Source organism: Strix uralensis, chromosome 1 (genome assembly GCF_047716275.1).
Source record: "Strix uralensis isolate ZFMK-TIS-50842 chromosome 1, bStrUra1, whole genome shotgun sequence".
NCBI classification, from domain to species: Eukaryota; Metazoa; Chordata; class Aves; order Strigiformes; family Strigidae; genus Strix; species Strix uralensis.
The window spans coordinates 128,694,581-128,712,698 of record NC_133972.1 but is presented as its reverse complement, the minus strand read 5'-3'; the positions used below and the strand labels follow the sequence as shown (position 1 = coordinate 128,712,698).

General features: G+C 37.2%; 1 protein-coding gene across 2 annotated transcripts in view; it reads left to right on the top strand.

Moving 5' to 3' along the window:
• The window catches only part of PRKDC (protein kinase, DNA-activated, catalytic subunit), an 87,773-nt gene that overhangs the window by 30,871 nt on the left and 38,784 nt on the right, over positions 1-18,118 (top strand). For both annotated transcript variants that reach the window (XM_074880744.1, XM_074880754.1), the window contains 20 exons: positions 98-301; positions 2,090-2,275; positions 3,205-3,309; positions 4,303-4,470; positions 4,759-4,886; positions 6,899-7,106; positions 8,209-8,387; positions 9,461-9,629; positions 10,180-10,245; positions 10,663-10,735; positions 10,958-11,106; positions 12,272-12,409; positions 12,609-12,728; positions 13,673-13,816; positions 14,030-14,181; positions 14,764-14,895; positions 15,336-15,447; positions 16,916-17,040; positions 17,134-17,283; positions 17,710-17,883. In XM_074880744.1, coding sequence (XP_074736845.1) covers positions 98-301; positions 2,090-2,275; positions 3,205-3,309; positions 4,303-4,470; positions 4,759-4,886; positions 6,899-7,106; positions 8,209-8,387; positions 9,461-9,629; positions 10,180-10,245; positions 10,663-10,735; positions 10,958-11,106; positions 12,272-12,409; positions 12,609-12,728; positions 13,673-13,816; positions 14,030-14,181; positions 14,764-14,895; positions 15,336-15,447; positions 16,916-17,040; positions 17,134-17,283; positions 17,710-17,883 — 2,882 coding nt within the window. The remainder of the gene's footprint in view (positions 1-97; positions 302-2,089; positions 2,276-3,204; positions 3,310-4,302; positions 4,471-4,758; positions 4,887-6,898; positions 7,107-8,208; positions 8,388-9,460; positions 9,630-10,179; positions 10,246-10,662; positions 10,736-10,957; positions 11,107-12,271; positions 12,410-12,608; positions 12,729-13,672; positions 13,817-14,029; positions 14,182-14,763; positions 14,896-15,335; positions 15,448-16,915; positions 17,041-17,133; positions 17,284-17,709; positions 17,884-18,118) is intronic.

Below are 18,118 nucleotides of genomic sequence, written 5' to 3'. Positions count from 1 at the left end.
TTGGGATAGGATCTTTAAAAAAAACTCATGCTTTTCTAAGAAATGAGTGAAATTTAATGTGTTTGAGATAACTGTCTCTATACCTTAATTTTCGCAGTGTGAGGAGCTAGTGAGTCTGCTGTTGAACACAGTAGTGTTATCTGTGCCACTATCGGGAGCATCCCAAAAGAACCTGATCAATTTCTCTCATGGACAGTATTTCTACAGCCTGTTTTCAGAAACCATCAATCAACAGCTGCTGAAAAACCTGGATGTGATCATAGTCCAGCTTATGAAATCATCTGTCAGCAATCCTCAAATGGTATGGGACTTCTTTAAAGGTTCAAAGTTAAATGTGAATATTAGAAGTAACACGTTTTTTGGTGGTGGTGGTGGATGTAACTGAGTGTGTAGTGGGGGGGAAAAAAAAGCCCTTTTGGTTGCACTGTGGACAGCATTACATTGATAGGTTTTTTTTAATTTATTTTGTCATGGCCTACTGGTACTATCTTCATCATCTCTGGCAGCCTGACGTAACTTAGACTGTCTGTCGTCTCATGTCAAACTGAGTGGAAAGTGCTTACTTATTACCTATCCTGAAATCTGTGAAATTCAGGATCTTTTTGCATAGTACTTCAGATGAAGAATACCCTTTCAAAGCAAGTCTGATTGTTCCCATCTACTGTGCTTTCATTTTCATTGCAGAGTGGTCCTAGAGCGTGTGGGCTGGATTTGTTTCGGATAAAACTAAACTGGAAAATTAACTCCAACCACTAATGGGCATTTAGTCCACAGAACTAGAGTAGAGCTAGATCAAAGTATTAAAAAGAAACACATACACACATGCAACCACCTGTGACCTGAAATAAATATAGGGTACCTGTCATGTGTTCAGTCTCAGCACCACTTGTTTTGCTCAACAGATTTTTCTCCCGCTGGTCTATACTACTTACTAATGTAGAGCTAACCTTCAGGATCACAAAGGAAACATGTTTTAATTGAGAAACCTTCTTTTAGTGCTTCTGACAAATAGAAGCGTCAAAAAGAAAGATCGAAAGTCTGCTTTCCCTTTTGCTTAAAAATGTGCTCAGGAAAGAAGATTATCCTTTTAAAAATATTTGGATCTTTCTTTAATCCAGAATTTTATGCCTAAAGGTGTTACTTCCAAGCAACATTTCAAAATACTGGGAGCATTATTTTCTGTGATTCCAGAAATAGTTTAATTTGATTGTAGAGAGATGTATATATGTTTTAAAAGGCTGGTTCTTGTGATGACTTATAGTGTTTCCTGTGCAGAGCATGCCACAATAAATTTATTTTTAAAACTGTATCTGATAAAATATGGGCTATTGATTTACACTGGCTACATGTGGCAGTAGTGGTAAAAGTCTTCATTAATTAAGGTAAATAGCCAAATTGGGTCAAACAAACACTTTTCAGTTGTCTGCTCTTCTTCTTTGCCTATTTAAAAAAAATGTTATAGATTAACATTTGATAAGAGATCTCTTTTTTAGTTTTATGCATTTGTGGCATATGGGATTAAAAAATAGGTTTATTTCACTGTACTCATCCAAACCTGGTGAAATCACAAGGTTGATAACATTAATCCAGTTTATTAGGTGTTGCCAACTGTTCAAGAGGAGAATGCAGAATTCAGGTTTGGAATTTAGTGACTATAAGTTTTTGAAGAAAAAAGATTGAAGCATACTTAGTTCATATCTGATATGCCATGGTTTATTTTTCTTTTCAAAATGTATGCTAATAAATTAGCATATGTGCTATTTTTCCTATTTCTCAGCTTCACACTAAAATTTTCAAGTATTGAGTTATTTAAAGCTATTCTGGATTATCATTTATTTCTCCTTATTCACACAAAAGGTACAGGAAGGAATTGCTGCATTGTACTCTGAATGGAACAGGGGTAAATTGGGTCTAAGTCTCTTTTCAAAAGTGTGTGCTTTTAATGTCCTACAGAGACTTCTGTATCCTTTTGAGATATAAATCTAGTATTGTTATGTGATGCTTTTTCTATGATTGCCCATACCAATGAAGAGATCCTATCACCCTTTCATTTGGGATACAAGAATCTACCTGTCGCTTTTCCTTCCAGGTTGGTAGCATTTTGAACGGCATGTTAGATCTGAGTTTTAGGGAGCGTAGTGTACGCAAGCAGCAAGGAGTGAAACTGGTCACAGCTGTACTAAGAAACTGGGAGAGACTTGATAGCTGGTGGGCCAAAGGTTCCGCTCCTGAGAGCAAAATGGCAGTCTTGACCTTGCTGGCAAAGGTTCTGCAGGTATGCATTGCTTTATAAAATCCAGGTAACCCTTCTAATTCTGTAGGAATTATATCATGTTTTAAAGAAATGCTATTTCATTCTAATGGTTTATGTTTGGAAAAAAAAGAAAAAAACAAGTTGAAAAATACCAATCTGTTTTTTTTTTTTATTTGCAAAGCACAAAAAATATTTGGACAGGCAGAAATTATTAGATTTTGCTCTTCTGCCCCCACCCCCCCTCTTTTAAACTGGTTTCATGTTTTATCTGCCTCTTTTCCTTCTGGAGAATTGGTACAAGTTCAGAGAGTAAACTTTGAAACTGAGCAGCCTCTGATAACATTCTTTGTCATGTTGGCATCCAGAAAGTCACAATGGAGGACTTCTACCCTTATCAATAGACTGCAGAGAGATCTTTATTTTGAAGACCTTTAATTTCTGTTACATTGGGGATTTGGTCTTTTTTCTTTCTCTGTTTTGAAAACATAATGTATCTCCTTACCCTATTGGGGTTTTTTAGGAACTTGTAGCTGTACACCAATACACACACAAAGATCACTTATTGAGAATTTTTTTCCTTTTTTAAAAACTGGTTAATTTAAACTTGAATTGTTTTAAAGGTATGTGTTAGGACACAGAATGTGAGCTGTATTGCTGTATTAGCTGGCGGTGAAGTGACCAGTAGGAAGTCTGGCTTTGAGAGGGAGCTTAATGTTTTTTTGAACTGGAAAATATCCAACATTATGATTTTGTTTGTACTGTGTAGGAGCTTTTAGAATTCTTTTTGATAGTCCTTTTAAAACCAAAATCACTCAGTATGTGCTTTCTTTTAATTCAATGTGTTTTTGGAAATAAACTCTTCCATAGCTTATGGTTTTTTATTGTTCATTGACCAGTTTTAAAAACCAAAAAAAAAATCCTAATTTTTTTTATTTCCTCTGTCATTCCAGATAGACTCTTCAGTTTCTTTCAATACTAATCATGAGGCATTTACAGCTGTGTTTGATACTTATACCAGTCTACTTACTGATCAGAATTTAGGCTTAAATCTTAAGGTAAATTGCTCACTTCAGTGGCTTCCCTGCCCTCCCTAATTTAGAATGTTAGTCATTCATTAAATTCCCTGTTATTGGGCTTAAATTTTGCTTTAGTTTGCACAGGAATATGAACATCACTTCTGGTTTTTATTCTCCTGTTCAACATCCTAAAAATTGTAAATCATCCTTTTTGTTCTTCAGACAGACGACAGTATCACAGATGTCCTGTTTTGGTTTCAAGTGTTCTTTTGGTTTTTTTCCCCCTCTTGCCCACATGAAAGACATGTAATTTTCAGGGAAAAAAAAAATACTGTCTGTTGCAAATTGTTTAGAACTCTAAAGTGTTCATTTGAGAAATGACAGGTAATAAGGCTTTTAGCAAGGAGTGATATTTCCTACGGCTCAAATTATGAACATCTGCCATGATTTTAATATCCATATCTGCAAGTGTGAGACCAGTACTAATGGATTAACTGCTATGTGTGGCTTGGTCAGGAGAGGAAGATAAAGTACTGCATACTGAAAGTGGAAGTTACAAAAGATGCTGGAGCATAAGGTTTCGACTAGAAGATTAAAAATTTTGTACTTGTGGAACAGCTTTGCATAGTTGCTGCTCTGCCAGCTTGCCTTTAGCTAAACAGAGTTTTGTACTTTCCTGTGGATTCAAAATAAGGCAAGCTTGGGATCTTGCTTTAGCTGCCAGGTGGTCATTAAATCAGTGACTTGTGTGTGAATTGATGCTTGCTTAAAAGAGGGATGAGGTCTTATTCATAGCCATGTCGGCCATGAGGTGTTAATTAACTTTTACTTAGCAGTGACCAAAACTGTTTTCTGAAGTAGCACCTGAGAGAAGAGCAGCTCCGTAATGTATCTCTATGAGTACACTGAGCCATTAAATCAGTAAGCACAGCCACTGCTGCTGTTTTGTGGTCCTATTCAGCTTGCTTCATAGTTAGAGAACAATTTTTTTAGTGTGAAACTGCATATTTAATTTTTTTTTTTTACCTTCAGGGCCAAGCAGTGATAATTCTCCCATTCTTCACTAATTTGACTGGAGAAAAACTTAATGACCTTAAGAATGCTCTTGATCAACTTGTAGCTTTCAATTTTCCCATGAGGTCTGATGAATTTCCCAAAGGAACCTTGAAGCACAATAACTATGTAGACTGCACTAAGAAGGTCAGTATTTTTAACAAATAGGTAATTAGAAGCCTCGGTGAACTATGTCTAGAAACAATGTTTCGGAGGATCTGGAATTAGAGAGAGAGACTCAGTTTACCTAAGGAAATCAGCTTTTCTGTTTGAGTTATGTGTTTATCTAGAAGTTTAATGTACAGATACACATTAAATAAACATAGCCTTCTGTGCATCTACTTCTCATTAGTATTGAAAAAATAATTACATAATTAAATTGAACTGATTTGATCCAGTGTGGCTCCTTATGTTATGTATTACTTCTTTTTCCAGTTTTTAGATGCATTAGAATTGTCTCAGAGTCCGATGTTGTTGCAGTTGATGACAGAAGTCCTCTGTAGGGACCACAGACATGTCATGGAGGACTTATTTCAAGCCAGCTTCAAAAGAATTTCCAGAAGGTGAGTTTAGTCTATTGGATTTTGCTCTTGTTCTCCTTGAATTTTTGCTGAAGCAAATGTGCTTCCTCTATTATGTTGTCTTTGTAATAGTGATGATTTACACCATTGTCATGGTTTAAGTCCAGAGGGCAACTGAGCACCATGCAGCCACTCACCTCACTCCTTCCCACTCAGGAATGGGAAGGAGAAAATAAAAAGATCAGAAATCGAGGTAAGGACAGAGAGGAACACCTCGCCCATTATCGTCACGGACAAAAGACAGACTCATTAGGGGAAGAAAACATCAATTTAATGCAAACACCACCCCACCACCACTTAATAGAGTAGGACAGTGAGAAATACAATCATATCTAAAAACACCTTCCACTCACCCCTTCCTTCTTCCCAGGTTCAGCTTTGCTCCCAATTTCTCTAGCTCCTCGTGTTCAAGCTGTGCAGAGGGGCAGGGGATGGGGGGGTGCAGTCAGTTCCACCACTTCTTCCTCCTCAGGAGGAGGACTCAACGCATTCCTCACCTGCTCCAGCATGGGGTCCCTCTCTTGGGAGACAGTCCTTCATGAATTTTCTCTGACATGAGTCCTTCCCACAGGCTGCAGCTCTTCCCAAACTGCTCTGGCACGGGTCCCTCCTGCCTGTTTCAGTCCTCCCAGTGGTGAAATACAACAACGGGGACTTCCCACAGAGTCCCAGCCTTCTTCAGGCACAGTCTCATGCTCCAGCATGAGGTCCTCCATGGGATGCAGGTGGGCATCTGCTCCACCATGGACTTCCATGGGCTGCAGGGGGATGGCCCTGCCTTCTCACCACGGGATACAGGGGAGTGTCTGATCCAGTGCACTTCCCCTCCTCCTCCTTCTTTCTTCCACTGACCTCAGTGTTTGCATAGGTATTTCCATCACAGCTCCTCCTCACAACTCCCACTCCTCCGCCCAGGTTCCCCTTCTTAAACATGTTACCACAGAGGCGAAGCCACCATCCCTAATTGACTAGGCCTTGGCCAGAGGCAGGTCTGGCTTGAAGCTTCTCACAGGGTCCACTGCTGTAGCCCCCACCCCCACTACCAAAAAAACTCCACCACACACAAACCCAGCACAACCATAAAGTTTTACATAATAGCTTTAGTTCAGATTTTGCTTTTGTCTTCATATTTCCAAAATATTTCTGAAGTGTGAACAAGCAGCATCAACTTCCAGATGACACTTTCAATGCCTGGGAAAATTTTGTAAAGCCTTCTGTAAATTAGCTTGTTCTAACAGAATTCAGTTGGAAGATAGTAATTGTTTGTGATACCTATATTTGCTATCCCTGTATAACCACATGATCACTTAAGTTGATAGCACTTGAACTGAGAGTGAATTACTTTGTTCAACTCATTTGAAAATAAAATAGCACATTTATTTAATTGAATGCTTCCAGGGTGGCAAATTGTAGACACAAACATTCTCTGTCCACAGAAGAGGTCTTCAGTCACTTCCAAACCAAACATTCCCATTTATGATGGGCTATTAAGTAATGACTATTTTGGAGCATATAGTTTCTTGGACAAAACATGCAATTTATGCCCAAACCCCATTTTTTAAATTTTAGCTTTTATAAAATTATTCAGAACAACAGTTCATCTAGTAGTAGAGCACTTGATAGGCCACAGAAGGACCTGATAATGGTGAGGTCTCCTTTTTTTCCTTCTTGTTTGCCTCCATCCTTCACATGTACCAGATAAATTATTTTTTTTATGTTGTTCAGTGAAAAGGAACTGAGAAAGCTAATAATTGCTTTTGGATTAAACTAACAAAGATATACAAACAAGGTTACTGTCTATTGCAAAGTAGGAAGCTGAGATTTTCTTTGGAGAGCTCCACAATAAGTGGTGATTCATCCTGATCTTGCATGTCTTGTAGGATAACCCAAGAGGGTATGAATGCAGACATTAAAATTTTAAATCTCTCAGGGGGTCGAGACATAAATGGAGTCTGGTAAAAGAGTTTTCATCTTGAGATTTCCATCTTGGTTAGGAGCACCACTGACAAACAAGTGATACTGTTGGACACTGTTCACAAAATGTTCCAGAGTGAAGAACTTCTTTCAAATACTACTCGTCAAGCATTTGTGGATCGCTCTCTACTCACTCTCTTGTGGCACTGCAGCTTGGATGCACTGAGAGGATTCTTTGGCAAGATTATAGTACAGGCTATGGATACTCTTAATTCCAGGTTTACAAAGGTATGAATTACTTTGTTTTAGGATGAGGGAAGGTCAAATAAAATGTTGGTGTTAGTATGTACATCTTACTTAACTTTGAGTGAAACACTAACTGAAACTCTTTCCTTTCCAGTATTCTGGATCTTGGAGCAGAAGTTTGTGCCAATTACATAGTTCAATTATTACTGAGAAGCTTTTCTTTATTCCCCAACACACTGTTCCTTTGAAGTTAATATGTGTTTGCATATCTACTGTGTACAAAAACTGAAGTTGAAACGTTATCTATATATATCTAAAGGGGTGGTCTGAAGGTCTGTCAAAAGCAAAAACCCATTCTAACTTTGAAATATAAAAGCTGTGTAAAACTGTAGCCTGTTACTACATTGTAGGAGAGAGATATTCAGCCTCTGTAATGAAAGCTCTTAAATTAGGTGACATACTTCTAGAGAACGAAGTACATCTTCTAATCGTTGCAAAGATCCTTCAGTCAAGGGATTAGGAGCACAGATCTTCCTTGCTCTATTTACAGCCTGTCCTCCAGAGTATAGTTACATGCAATGATTTGTTGTCAGTGGAGATCTCTGCTCTTGCTGTAGTTCTTCACTCGCATGGTTTTGCTGATGCAGCTGTGTAAAGGCAGCAGGACAAACAAGATGCTGAAATGATCCATATTAAAAACAAAATGCTAAAACCAAGACTTCTTTAGAGTCACCCCTGCCATGTTTCTGTTGCTGTAAGTGTTGGCACCAAAATGAGGTGCATAAAGAAACTCATAAATGATGCTCAGTATGGTGACAGGTATGTAGTTTTGCTTACAGGTGTCATGAGTCTGAGCCATTACCTGGTGTTCTGCTTATTTTACTTCAACATCACTATAATGATTTAAGCCAACTGTAATTAAGACAGCTCGCCTGATAAAGAGCAGGTCAATGTAGTTTTGATAACTGTATTACCCAGGAACTCAGAATCTGTCAGTTTTTATTATCATCAGCTCTTTTCTCTGTTTTAGAAGACAGAAGTAAGCCTGAAGGCTGTTTAGTAGAAACTAGAGTAACTGTGGAGCTATTTAGGAAGGGCAGGATCCAGGAAATCTCTTTCTGAGGTTTTGCTTATTTGTTTCCAGTCCAATGAATATACTTTTGATACACAAGTCACCAAGAAAATGGGGTATTACAAGTTGCTGGAAGTGATGTATGTGCGTCTTTCAAAAGAGGATGTTTACTCTAAGGACTCTAAAATTAACCAAGCTTACCGTGGCTCCATGAGCGTAGAAGGAAATGAACTTACCAAGACACTAATAAAGTAAGACCATTTCTTTTATTTCCTTTTAATTTCTAATTAGGCTTTGGGCAGATACACTTTTTAAGTATGCCCTGTAAAGCAGGAGATTACATTTATCCTTGAACAAATCAATCTACAATGTAGCTTTTGATTTCAAATGAAATACACCATATTGAATTTGCATTGATAGAACGATTTCTAGTGTAGACTGCAATCCTATGTCAGGATAACTTTTGCCTCCTATTTTTGCCATTTTTTTTTCTGTTTATTAAGCTTGTGGTTTTATTGTTGCTTTTCAGTATGATTCTTGACCTTTAATTTGTGTTTTCACAATTTCAGTATACTTACACTTTTATGTGGAATATGGTTGTGTTGTAGGATAGGTATCTATATGATTGATGAGAAAATGGGATGGATTTTTGTTTATGTTTCATAATACAGCAGCACACCCAGTAGGTATAGTTTGGTTTAATCACCACTGCAGAGGGGGACAAAAGATACTGAATATATATATATGCTAATTAATATTATTTTATTTATTTAATATTATTTTATTTGTTTACTATTCTGAAAAAAAGATGCCTGAATTGCTGCTCTTTTTTTTGTTTGTTTTGTTTTATTTTACAATACTATGTCCTTTGAGGACTCTTAAAGAATTTCTTGGCTGTGATTTGCAGAAGATCTATAAATGGCTATGGGCAAAAAACCTATAAAAATTACATTCTAAACTGGTTTTCTCTGGCTTATCTATAGCTTAACATGCCTGTCCATTTATTATTTCTTGGGAAAGCACCGTGAGAGACATTTATGCAAGCCTTGAAACATATCTCCATCTTAATTGAAAATGGCCTATCATTGTATTCCTGACATTAAGGACTGCTGTGTAAATACTTGGGGAAGTTGGCTTTGTCATTGCTGAATGGTTCCATTTTAGCGCAGTGTACCTGCAGAGAACTTGAACAAGTCTGAGGTGGTTTAATCTGATACTGCTATAATAATAGACATATCTTGAAATGTGTTGATTCACTGGTCTCTGATTGGGGCCTTTCCTGTGCTTCTTAAAAAAAAGACTTCTTGCCTGTTTGTATTTTAAGGTCATGCTATGATGCATTTACAGAAAACATGGCAGGAGAGAGTCAGCTGTTGGAGAAGAGGAGACAGTACCACTGTGCAGCATATAATTGTGCTATTGCTGTGATCAGTTGTGTCTTCACTGAAAGTAAATTTTATCAAGGCTTTCTTTTTACAGAAAAAACAGAAAAGGTGAGAAGCTGCTGTTGTAGTTAGAAGGCTTCCAGAGCATGAGACACAAAGTGATTTTACCTGATTGCAATAAATCAAAGAATCAAACTTGGATGACATGCAATTACACTAACAAAGTACCTAGTGAGACAGAAGGAGTCGTAGCTGACTTCCTTGCACCCTTCATGCAGTTTGAATCGCTGATGAAGGTTTTACCATCTGTTTAGAAACGGGCGAGGTAGTGATAGATTTACCCTGTTTTCCCTCCACTCTCAATCAGTTTTCTGAAACATGAGGAAAAAGCCCTATTGTTTAAGTTCTCCAGTGCTTGGTATATACTTGAATAAGAGATGCCCTCTTTATAGAGCACACTGTCTGTGCTGTGAATTCTTGAGTAGTTGAATAGCAAAATTTTCTTAAAAGTGCTGATCTATAAGAGAAAACCTGCTGTATTTTCTATACTGTATATTGATCTGTTGTTTTTTTAAGAAACAATAGAATGTGTTCAGAGCAATTGTTATTTTGTGCAGCATTATAATTTTGGTATCTCCAAACATTCTTCGGTTTGCAGAACTTGCTGATTTTTGAAAATTTGATAGACCTGAAGCGTCAGTATACATTTCCTGTAGAAATTGAGGTGAGTGGGTGAGTGGAATTTCTGGGCTTTAATGTTCCTAAGTAAAAAATGAGTATGGCTTTAACAGTGTAGTCACTGTAGACCAGGTCAATTCTCACACACAGAGAAAGAGGATTCTGTAGTGAATAAAAAATGGAGTACGCCTCTAATATTTTAAAATACATTTTTCTGAGAGAAATCCAGACTTGAAATTTAGAACATGCCTGCAGTGCTTGTAAATACAGTTTTTAGCACACTTACTCTGTTAATGAATGCTTGTAGGAATAAGTAATTTAGCTGTTGTTCTGTAACATTAATTATAAGCACTTACAACATGGGATTTCTGTTCATGTTAAATGGTTTTGATCATTTTTTCTGTAAACAAACCATAAACTTAAAAAACACCCTAATTTTCAAATTTTATTGCTTGCTGTTTAGGTGCCTCTGGAAAGGAAGAAGCGGTACATTGCTATTAGAAAGGAGGCCAGGGATGCAGGGAATAGCGGTCCAGGTATGAAAGTTATTTATGACTATGAAAAAAATGCCTTCTTACCTTTCATACAGTGTTCATTGATGTGTTGCTAATTGGCTTCTACAGTAGCAGGAACAAATAAAAACATTCAGTGTACTTCATCTAACAGCCAATTCCCACCCACCCTCAAGTTTTAGTGGCCACTGAAGGCTTGCTTCTTGTAATTACCTTGACTAATGGTCTATTCTTTTTCCTATTTAGATGAACCCAAGTATTTAGCTTCTGCCTCATACATGATGGATAGCAGTTTGAGTGAGGAAATGAGTCAGTTTGATTTTTCTACTGGAGTCCAAGGTTTTTCTTATAGCTCCCAAGATGTCACAGCTAGCAGTGCTCGTTTCAGGAGAAAGGTAATTTAGTGACTTACATGCTGTGAGGAAAAAACGCTTTATGCTTTCTAGCAATCGCGCATGTTTATTGGGGTTGAGAAGGAGAAATTTCTAGTCTATATTTGTTCTACTTGACTGAGAATGGGTTCCTCCAGAAGATGAGGAAGGGGACTTGAGCTGTGTTGTGTTGGTCATTCTTCCCTCTCTCCACTGTCAACAGCTGAAGAAAAGCAATGCCCTACTTGGGTTTCTAAAGTTGAGAAATGTGCGTGAAGTCCAACCCAAGTTGTAAAAAGGCGGCTTGTGACTTTGTGTGCACTTAAGAGTATCCTGTGATGGTTATGTTTTGCTGTTAGGCACCTGGTTTCCTCATTTCCCGATTGGTCTGCTCTTTGAAGGCACTTGACCAAGCTCTTTGTATCAAATGTATCAAAATAAATGATCAAACACTTTATTATTTTTTTTATCTCTGTTGTGGCACCTTGTATTTAACTGTTACTCTTGGAAGAACAGCATTTAATATCTTCTAAAACTTCTGCAATCAAGAGATGTCTTGTCAACAGTAATACTGATAAGATAGATATTTGCTATAAAACAGAAAGAAAGAAAGTAAAAGTATCATAGACACTGAAGATGAAGTGTGTCAAAATAACAGTTAACATTGGTAAAGATAAACTGTTTCTGTGTTTTTGAGCAAGAAGGTGGTTTAGCTGCAGTGAAGTTAACCAGAAATGTACTTTCTATCTGCTTTGTGTAGTAACATAATTTCTAACTGTTTTCTTTCATAATTTACTCTGTGTAGCAGAAGAGAGCTGCTGTGTTTGCTAGTCAGTATGAAACAACACAACCATAAAAACAGGGCTTTCCCCCCATTCTTTCACCTATGAAATGAAATAATTTCTGTGAGGTTCAGCTAACTCTTCCTGCTTCCGGGAATCCTGCTATCCTGGCAGGTAGTAAAGTCAGAGTAACGTGAAGTTGACATCTATTGGCACAAAGTGAAAGATGTGCACAGCTGGTACATATATTTGGGAAGTGTCTGCACAACCCATTTGCTGTATTCCCTGTTGCACACACTGAACGTGTGGTCAACTTTATAGTCACAGATAAGATCAGAATGACTCATGGCATAATCATGACTGAAAAAAAATAGTGTTGTTATTAATTATAGTAACACTTTTTCCAGGAGCCCACAGAATACATGGTTTTAAATGATGAGATGGAACTGGAAATGGACGAACTTAACCAACATGAATGTATGGCTTCTATGACCACTCTCATTAAACATATGCAGAGGAACCAGATCACACCCAAAGTGGAGGAGGTCAGTATTAACCAAAAAGTTGGTATTTTTCCACTAATTATACCAAGAAAAGGGAGTCACGATTGAATCCCTTCATTTATTAATTTTCTTGATTGTATTATTATGAGACCTGTGTGGCTTGAGCTGGGGGCTTTTGGCCTGGTGAGCATGTTTGGTCCAAGAAGTGAGCTGATTGTTGCTCATCTCTCTTAAATTTCAGGGGACAGTTCCAGAAGATCTTCCTCTTTGGATGAAATTTCTGCATGGCAAATTAGGAAACCCATCAGTACCACTAAATATTCGCCTCTTCATAGCAAAACTTATTGTTAATACTGAGGATGTGAGTAATTTTCTATCATATTTTTTCTGTTAACATGACAGGTCATATAACATCAACTGTGTAAGAACTCTTGTGGGGTAAAATACTTTACCCAGCTGAGACTTTTGGGGCATTCAAATTGAGTACTTTGCCATGATAAAAGGGAGGACATTCATAGCCCAAAATTCAAGATTGTGACAGTATTTTGAATGTAATATAAATATTTTTTCTCCCAGACTCTGCTTCTGTAAGTGGAAGGTGTCCACAATATGTGTCTTCTGTAAACTATAAGTAATTGATTCATTGATACTGGGCAAGACTGTGGCTGATTATGCTTGCCATCTTTGCAGAAGTAAATGCGATGGTTTTTTAATGGTCACAGATGAGTCTTCTGGAAACCCTTCAAGCTAAATGATGTTCTTGTTGCAGAAAGATACTGAGATAGCATAATGTGTCTTTACCTGAGAAGAAAGGTTTTCTAACTCTCATTCTTGGGTAAAACATTCTCATCCTATTTCATCCAGTGATTTCAAAGTATAATATTTGAAATGTTCTAAATCCAAACTACAAAAAGGTTGTATTTCAGAATTAATTAAAGAAACTTTTTACCCACTGAATGCTACTTTCTTAGTAAAGCTGACTGAAGTGGAAGGGTAGATGAATGTCATACTCTTTCAAATCCCTTAGGGACAGGTTTTCGGCATGAGAGCTGTATTATGTGGGCCTTAGTGAAATAATTAACTTTATGTGAATACTTGGTTAAAGGTTTCTAAGCAGAAGTGAGGAATATAGTTATGGATACTTTAAAATAAAAAGTTATTTTAAAATTTTTGTGTTGTTGCTTCAGAGGTTAAGAAAAGTGATGAGTTTGATTTAGCAGTCTTATCTGTAATGATTATTGAAAAACAGGTTATTGAGTAGTTGGATAATATGTACTTGATAACTGATTCTCCTGTTTTGTATAGGTTTTCCGACCTTATGCAAAGCAGTGGCTTGGTCCATTGCTGCAGCTTGTTGTTTCTGGGAATAATGGAGGTGAAGGGATTCATTACATGGTAGTGGAAATAGTAGTTACTATCCTTTCCTGGACAAGTGTAACCACTCCCAAAGTAAGGAAATGTGAAATTCATTTTTATTAATATTGTGACTATTTGGTAAGGAATGAGTGAGTTTGTTATTATGCACTTATAATTATTTTCTACATCAGTCCACTGTTTCTTTTAGATATTAACTTCAAAAATACTTATTTACTTGCTTTCATAAAACAGTATATGTCTTCATGTTGGCATCACTATGTTTATTTTTGCTGCTATTCACTGCAGGGGAATATTAAGGATGAGATTTTAGCTAACAGATTGCTTGAATTCTTGATGAAGAATGCCTTTCATCAAAAAAGGGCTGTGTTCAGACACAACCTGGAAATCATAAAGACAGTTATAGAGTGTTGGAAGAACTGCCTCTCCATACCTTACAGGTAAGCATTTAGGCAGTTGCTTTCTTGTATCAATATTTCAAGAATGTAAGTGAACGTTATCAAAGGAGATGAAAAGGTAAATTCACCTGCAGTAGTAAGCTTTTTGTCCCTAGAGTTGACAGCAGAATTACATAACTGAACTCTCCAAAGGCTGTAACTTAATTTGCAAAATAACAAGGAGAGAGGCAGGGAAAACATGTAGAGGATTACAACAGCAGCAAAAAACCCAGGAGACTTACTGCAGAGACTTACATTTTATTTGCAGTTTGGGCTATTAGCCCTGAATATTGATGCACTCTTAGTAAGACTTCTGTGATCTGCTGAGCTCCTGAACTTGTTGCAGAGAATTTGTGTGGGCTTACAGTCTCTTTCTAGACTTTTTTTTTGGTGGTTTTTTTTTTTTTTGCAAAGACTTCTTCATTGAAACTAAATACTTACTACTTTCTGAATAAATGCTTTCTGCTGGTTTTGGTGGGGTTGTATGTGTGTATATGTCTTGTATATACACAGAGACTGAGTGATATGATGTGTATATTTTGGGGGTTTTATGTGTATCATTACTTTTGTGTTTTTATCCAACAGTTTAATATTTGAAAAGTTTTCTAGTGGAGACCCTGATACAAAGGACAATTCAGTGGGAATTCAGCTGCTGGGAATTGTTCTTGCTAACAGTTTACCTCCTTTTGACCCAAAGTGTGAAATAGATCGTGCCAGGTGAGAAATGCAGCTTTTTGGTGAATGATTTTGATGAAAGCTTAAGACAAAGAGAACAAGTCTAATTTATCAGCATGAAGTATGGGAACTGGATTGTTCGTTTATTGGAATCATTTGTCCCATCATCCCTTTGCTATTGTCTGTCAGATGTAATGCTTTTCTAGCTGCAAACTGCAGACCACATTTATTTTGGAAAATATCTAGAAGGATGTAAGCTTTTTTTACAGTGGGCCCCAGGGTTGCAGTTTCATGGGAATTAAGAGTCAGGAATTGCCAAAGCAGGTATTTGAGACACTGCAGGTGGAAAATCCATGTTGTGCTGTATTCAGCTCTTCTAAAAGCAGTCGCTGTTCGCCTGGGCAGCTCAGGTGAGTTTTTGGTTCAGTTTAAAATTGGATGCTGAAATAGTGGCTTACCTGCAGGTCTTCCTTTTGTTTTAGGTATTTTCAGGCTTTGACCAGCAACATGGGCTTATTAAGGTATAAAGAAGTTTATGCAGCTGCAGCAGAAGTGTTGGGACTTGCTCTTCAATACATTGCTGAGAGAGAAAATGTAAGTCAACTGTATTGTGTGTTTGACCATTCCTGTCTCAATTCTGTGTACATCTTTTATATGACTACTCAATTAAGCTCCAAAAATAAATGTATTTAAAACTCAATAGTCTTTGTTCCACTGATTGAGTTAAAAGTTTAAAATACTAACTCAAGAGGGAAAGAATTCAAGAGTAGACCAAGTGCAGAGTTTTTGTCCTGCCATTTTGGAGCTGACAGTGAATGGGCTCTTTCTGAGGCTTTGTTCAGCTTTTGCCAACCCCCAACACTGGCATGGTCATTCAAAGTTGGGTTTTTAAAAAGAAAAAAAAAATTGCAAGTCGGGAGGTTTGGGACTACCTTTTGAATATCTGTATCTGAGGATGTTTAATATCTTGCAAGTTTTAATGTAAAATTTAAAGGTATTGTATTTAATTTTGAATCCAGTTATTTCCTAGGTAGTGAGTAAGGTGAATGCAAAACTGTTACTCAATCCTGCAGTAGTATAACTAGGGGATAGTGCTTGATCATCACAGAAATCAGTTTGAGACAGATGCTGGAAGCACTTCTTTACACAACAGTTAGTGAAATTCTGGAATTTGTTGCTAGAAGAGGCTCTAGGGGTAAATAGCATCAGCAGTTTCAAAGACGAATTTAGGCAAATTCTTGCACACAAAAAAAAAATCAATGAACAGGTTCTAAAAACAATAGACAACAATGTACGCTCTAAGATTCCTAATCTAATGACTCATGCATGTTGGGTTGTATGAGGAAAAAAGGAGGACAAAATGCAGCCAGGCTCATATGCTCCCTCTAAATATCATTCTGCAGCTGATATTGGAGACAAAAATACCAAGATATTGGCTAGGTGAATTACGAGTCAGACCTTGTAGGTTATTCTTACTTCCATCTCTACTATTCGTGCTTCTTTCCCCACTTAATTGCATTCTGGTTGTTCTTTCACAGTTTGTAGAGCTTATTTCATAAATTGAATTCTTGCAGTCTTCTCTTTCACAGTCTTCCAAGTTCCATTATAAGCAGTATCTTGAATAAATGAGCAAAGATGCTGCAAATATTTTATTCTATACACAGCTTCTTTCTTTGCCACTAAGTGAAAGTTGCTGATTATTTTTCACCTTTTTCACTAAAAATTTCTATTGTTTTGTACTCATTAATTGGAAATCTGCCATACCGAAGGAGAAGCTACTTATTATTTATATAAGCATACTAAGCAACTTGTATTTCAAAATTAAGGCATTGGTTCCAAACCAATCAAAGGAAGCTCACAAATGTATGGTTTAAGCAGCAATCGTGTTTCAGCCAGGCGTCACTGTACAGCAGCCACAAAGCACCATAAATGCCAAGATGAGGCAGGTGGATCTTACCTAGCAAAATGCACTAGAACCGAACAGTACAGCAGCAGAACTATGTGTAATTGAGGTGATTGAATTTCATGGCTATGCTTGTCTTACTGTCCTTCTCATTTTCAGGTACTTGAAGATCCAGTTTATGATTGCGTCGTAAGACAATTAAAACACCATCAGAACACCCAACAGGATAAGTTTATTCAATGCTTGAATAAAGTAGTTAAGAATTTTCCACCTCTTGCTGACAGGTATGTTGTGATTTACATGGTATGTTCATTGTAGATTTAGAGGAATAATAGAAAATAACTTGCTTTTCTTTGTGGGCTTCTGGTTATGTTAAGGTTTGTGAACGCAGTATTATTTTTGATACCCAAACTTCATGGTGTGATGAAAACCTACTGTCTGGAAGTAATAATGTACCGGGCGGAAGAAGTACCTGATCTCCACTTGCAGTTAAAGAGTAAAGACTTTATCCAGATCATGAGTCATAGGTGAGTGGTCATGTGATTACAAATGTGGATGCACAGTCTAAATTTCTTGATAACATTTTCTGTGCTTGCCACAATATTTTTACATTCAAAAGCATTTATAATTCATTTTCACTTTTTGGTCACGGCTCTCCTAATTTGAGCTAATGGAATCTGGGAGTTAAGTATTAAGATGGTTAGCTCACTGTGAAAAAAAACCAAAAAAACCCTAAATAGGGTTAAGGTGAAACACCACTGGGATGTGAATGTCTGTAGTATGTATTAGTTTAGTTATATTCTTTCTTTTAGGTTGAACTCAGAAGTATTTACCTAAAGCCCTTTATGCAAAAACAAACATTGTTGCTAAGACCTTAAACAGAACCAGAGGATCAGTATGTAGCAGTGAAGAGAAAAGCAATGTAACTATTCTTTTTTTCCCTCTCTCTTTAGAGATGATGAAAGGCAAAGGGTTTGTTTAGATATAGTGTACAAGATGCTGTCTAATTTAAAACCACTCGAACTTAAAGAACTTCTTCCTGGAGTGACAGGGTTCATTTCTCACCCTTCTGTAATATGTCGACAGCGCATGTATGATATTCTGATGTGGATTTACGATAATTACAGGTGTGTATTCACTGCAGATACTGTCTTTCAGCGGTTTGTCACAGGCAGAGTGAAAGTGCTTGTAACACTGTCTTCCAACTTCATGTCCCCTGGTGTAGGATTTTCCAGTTCTCAGAAGGGTAGAACCTGTGGTTTGCCTGAGTAGCTCTGGCCTTTGGTGGCAGTTTTATCACTTCCACTAAGAGACAAATACTTAGACCTGAACTTTAGCCCAGAACTAGGATGTTGCATCACC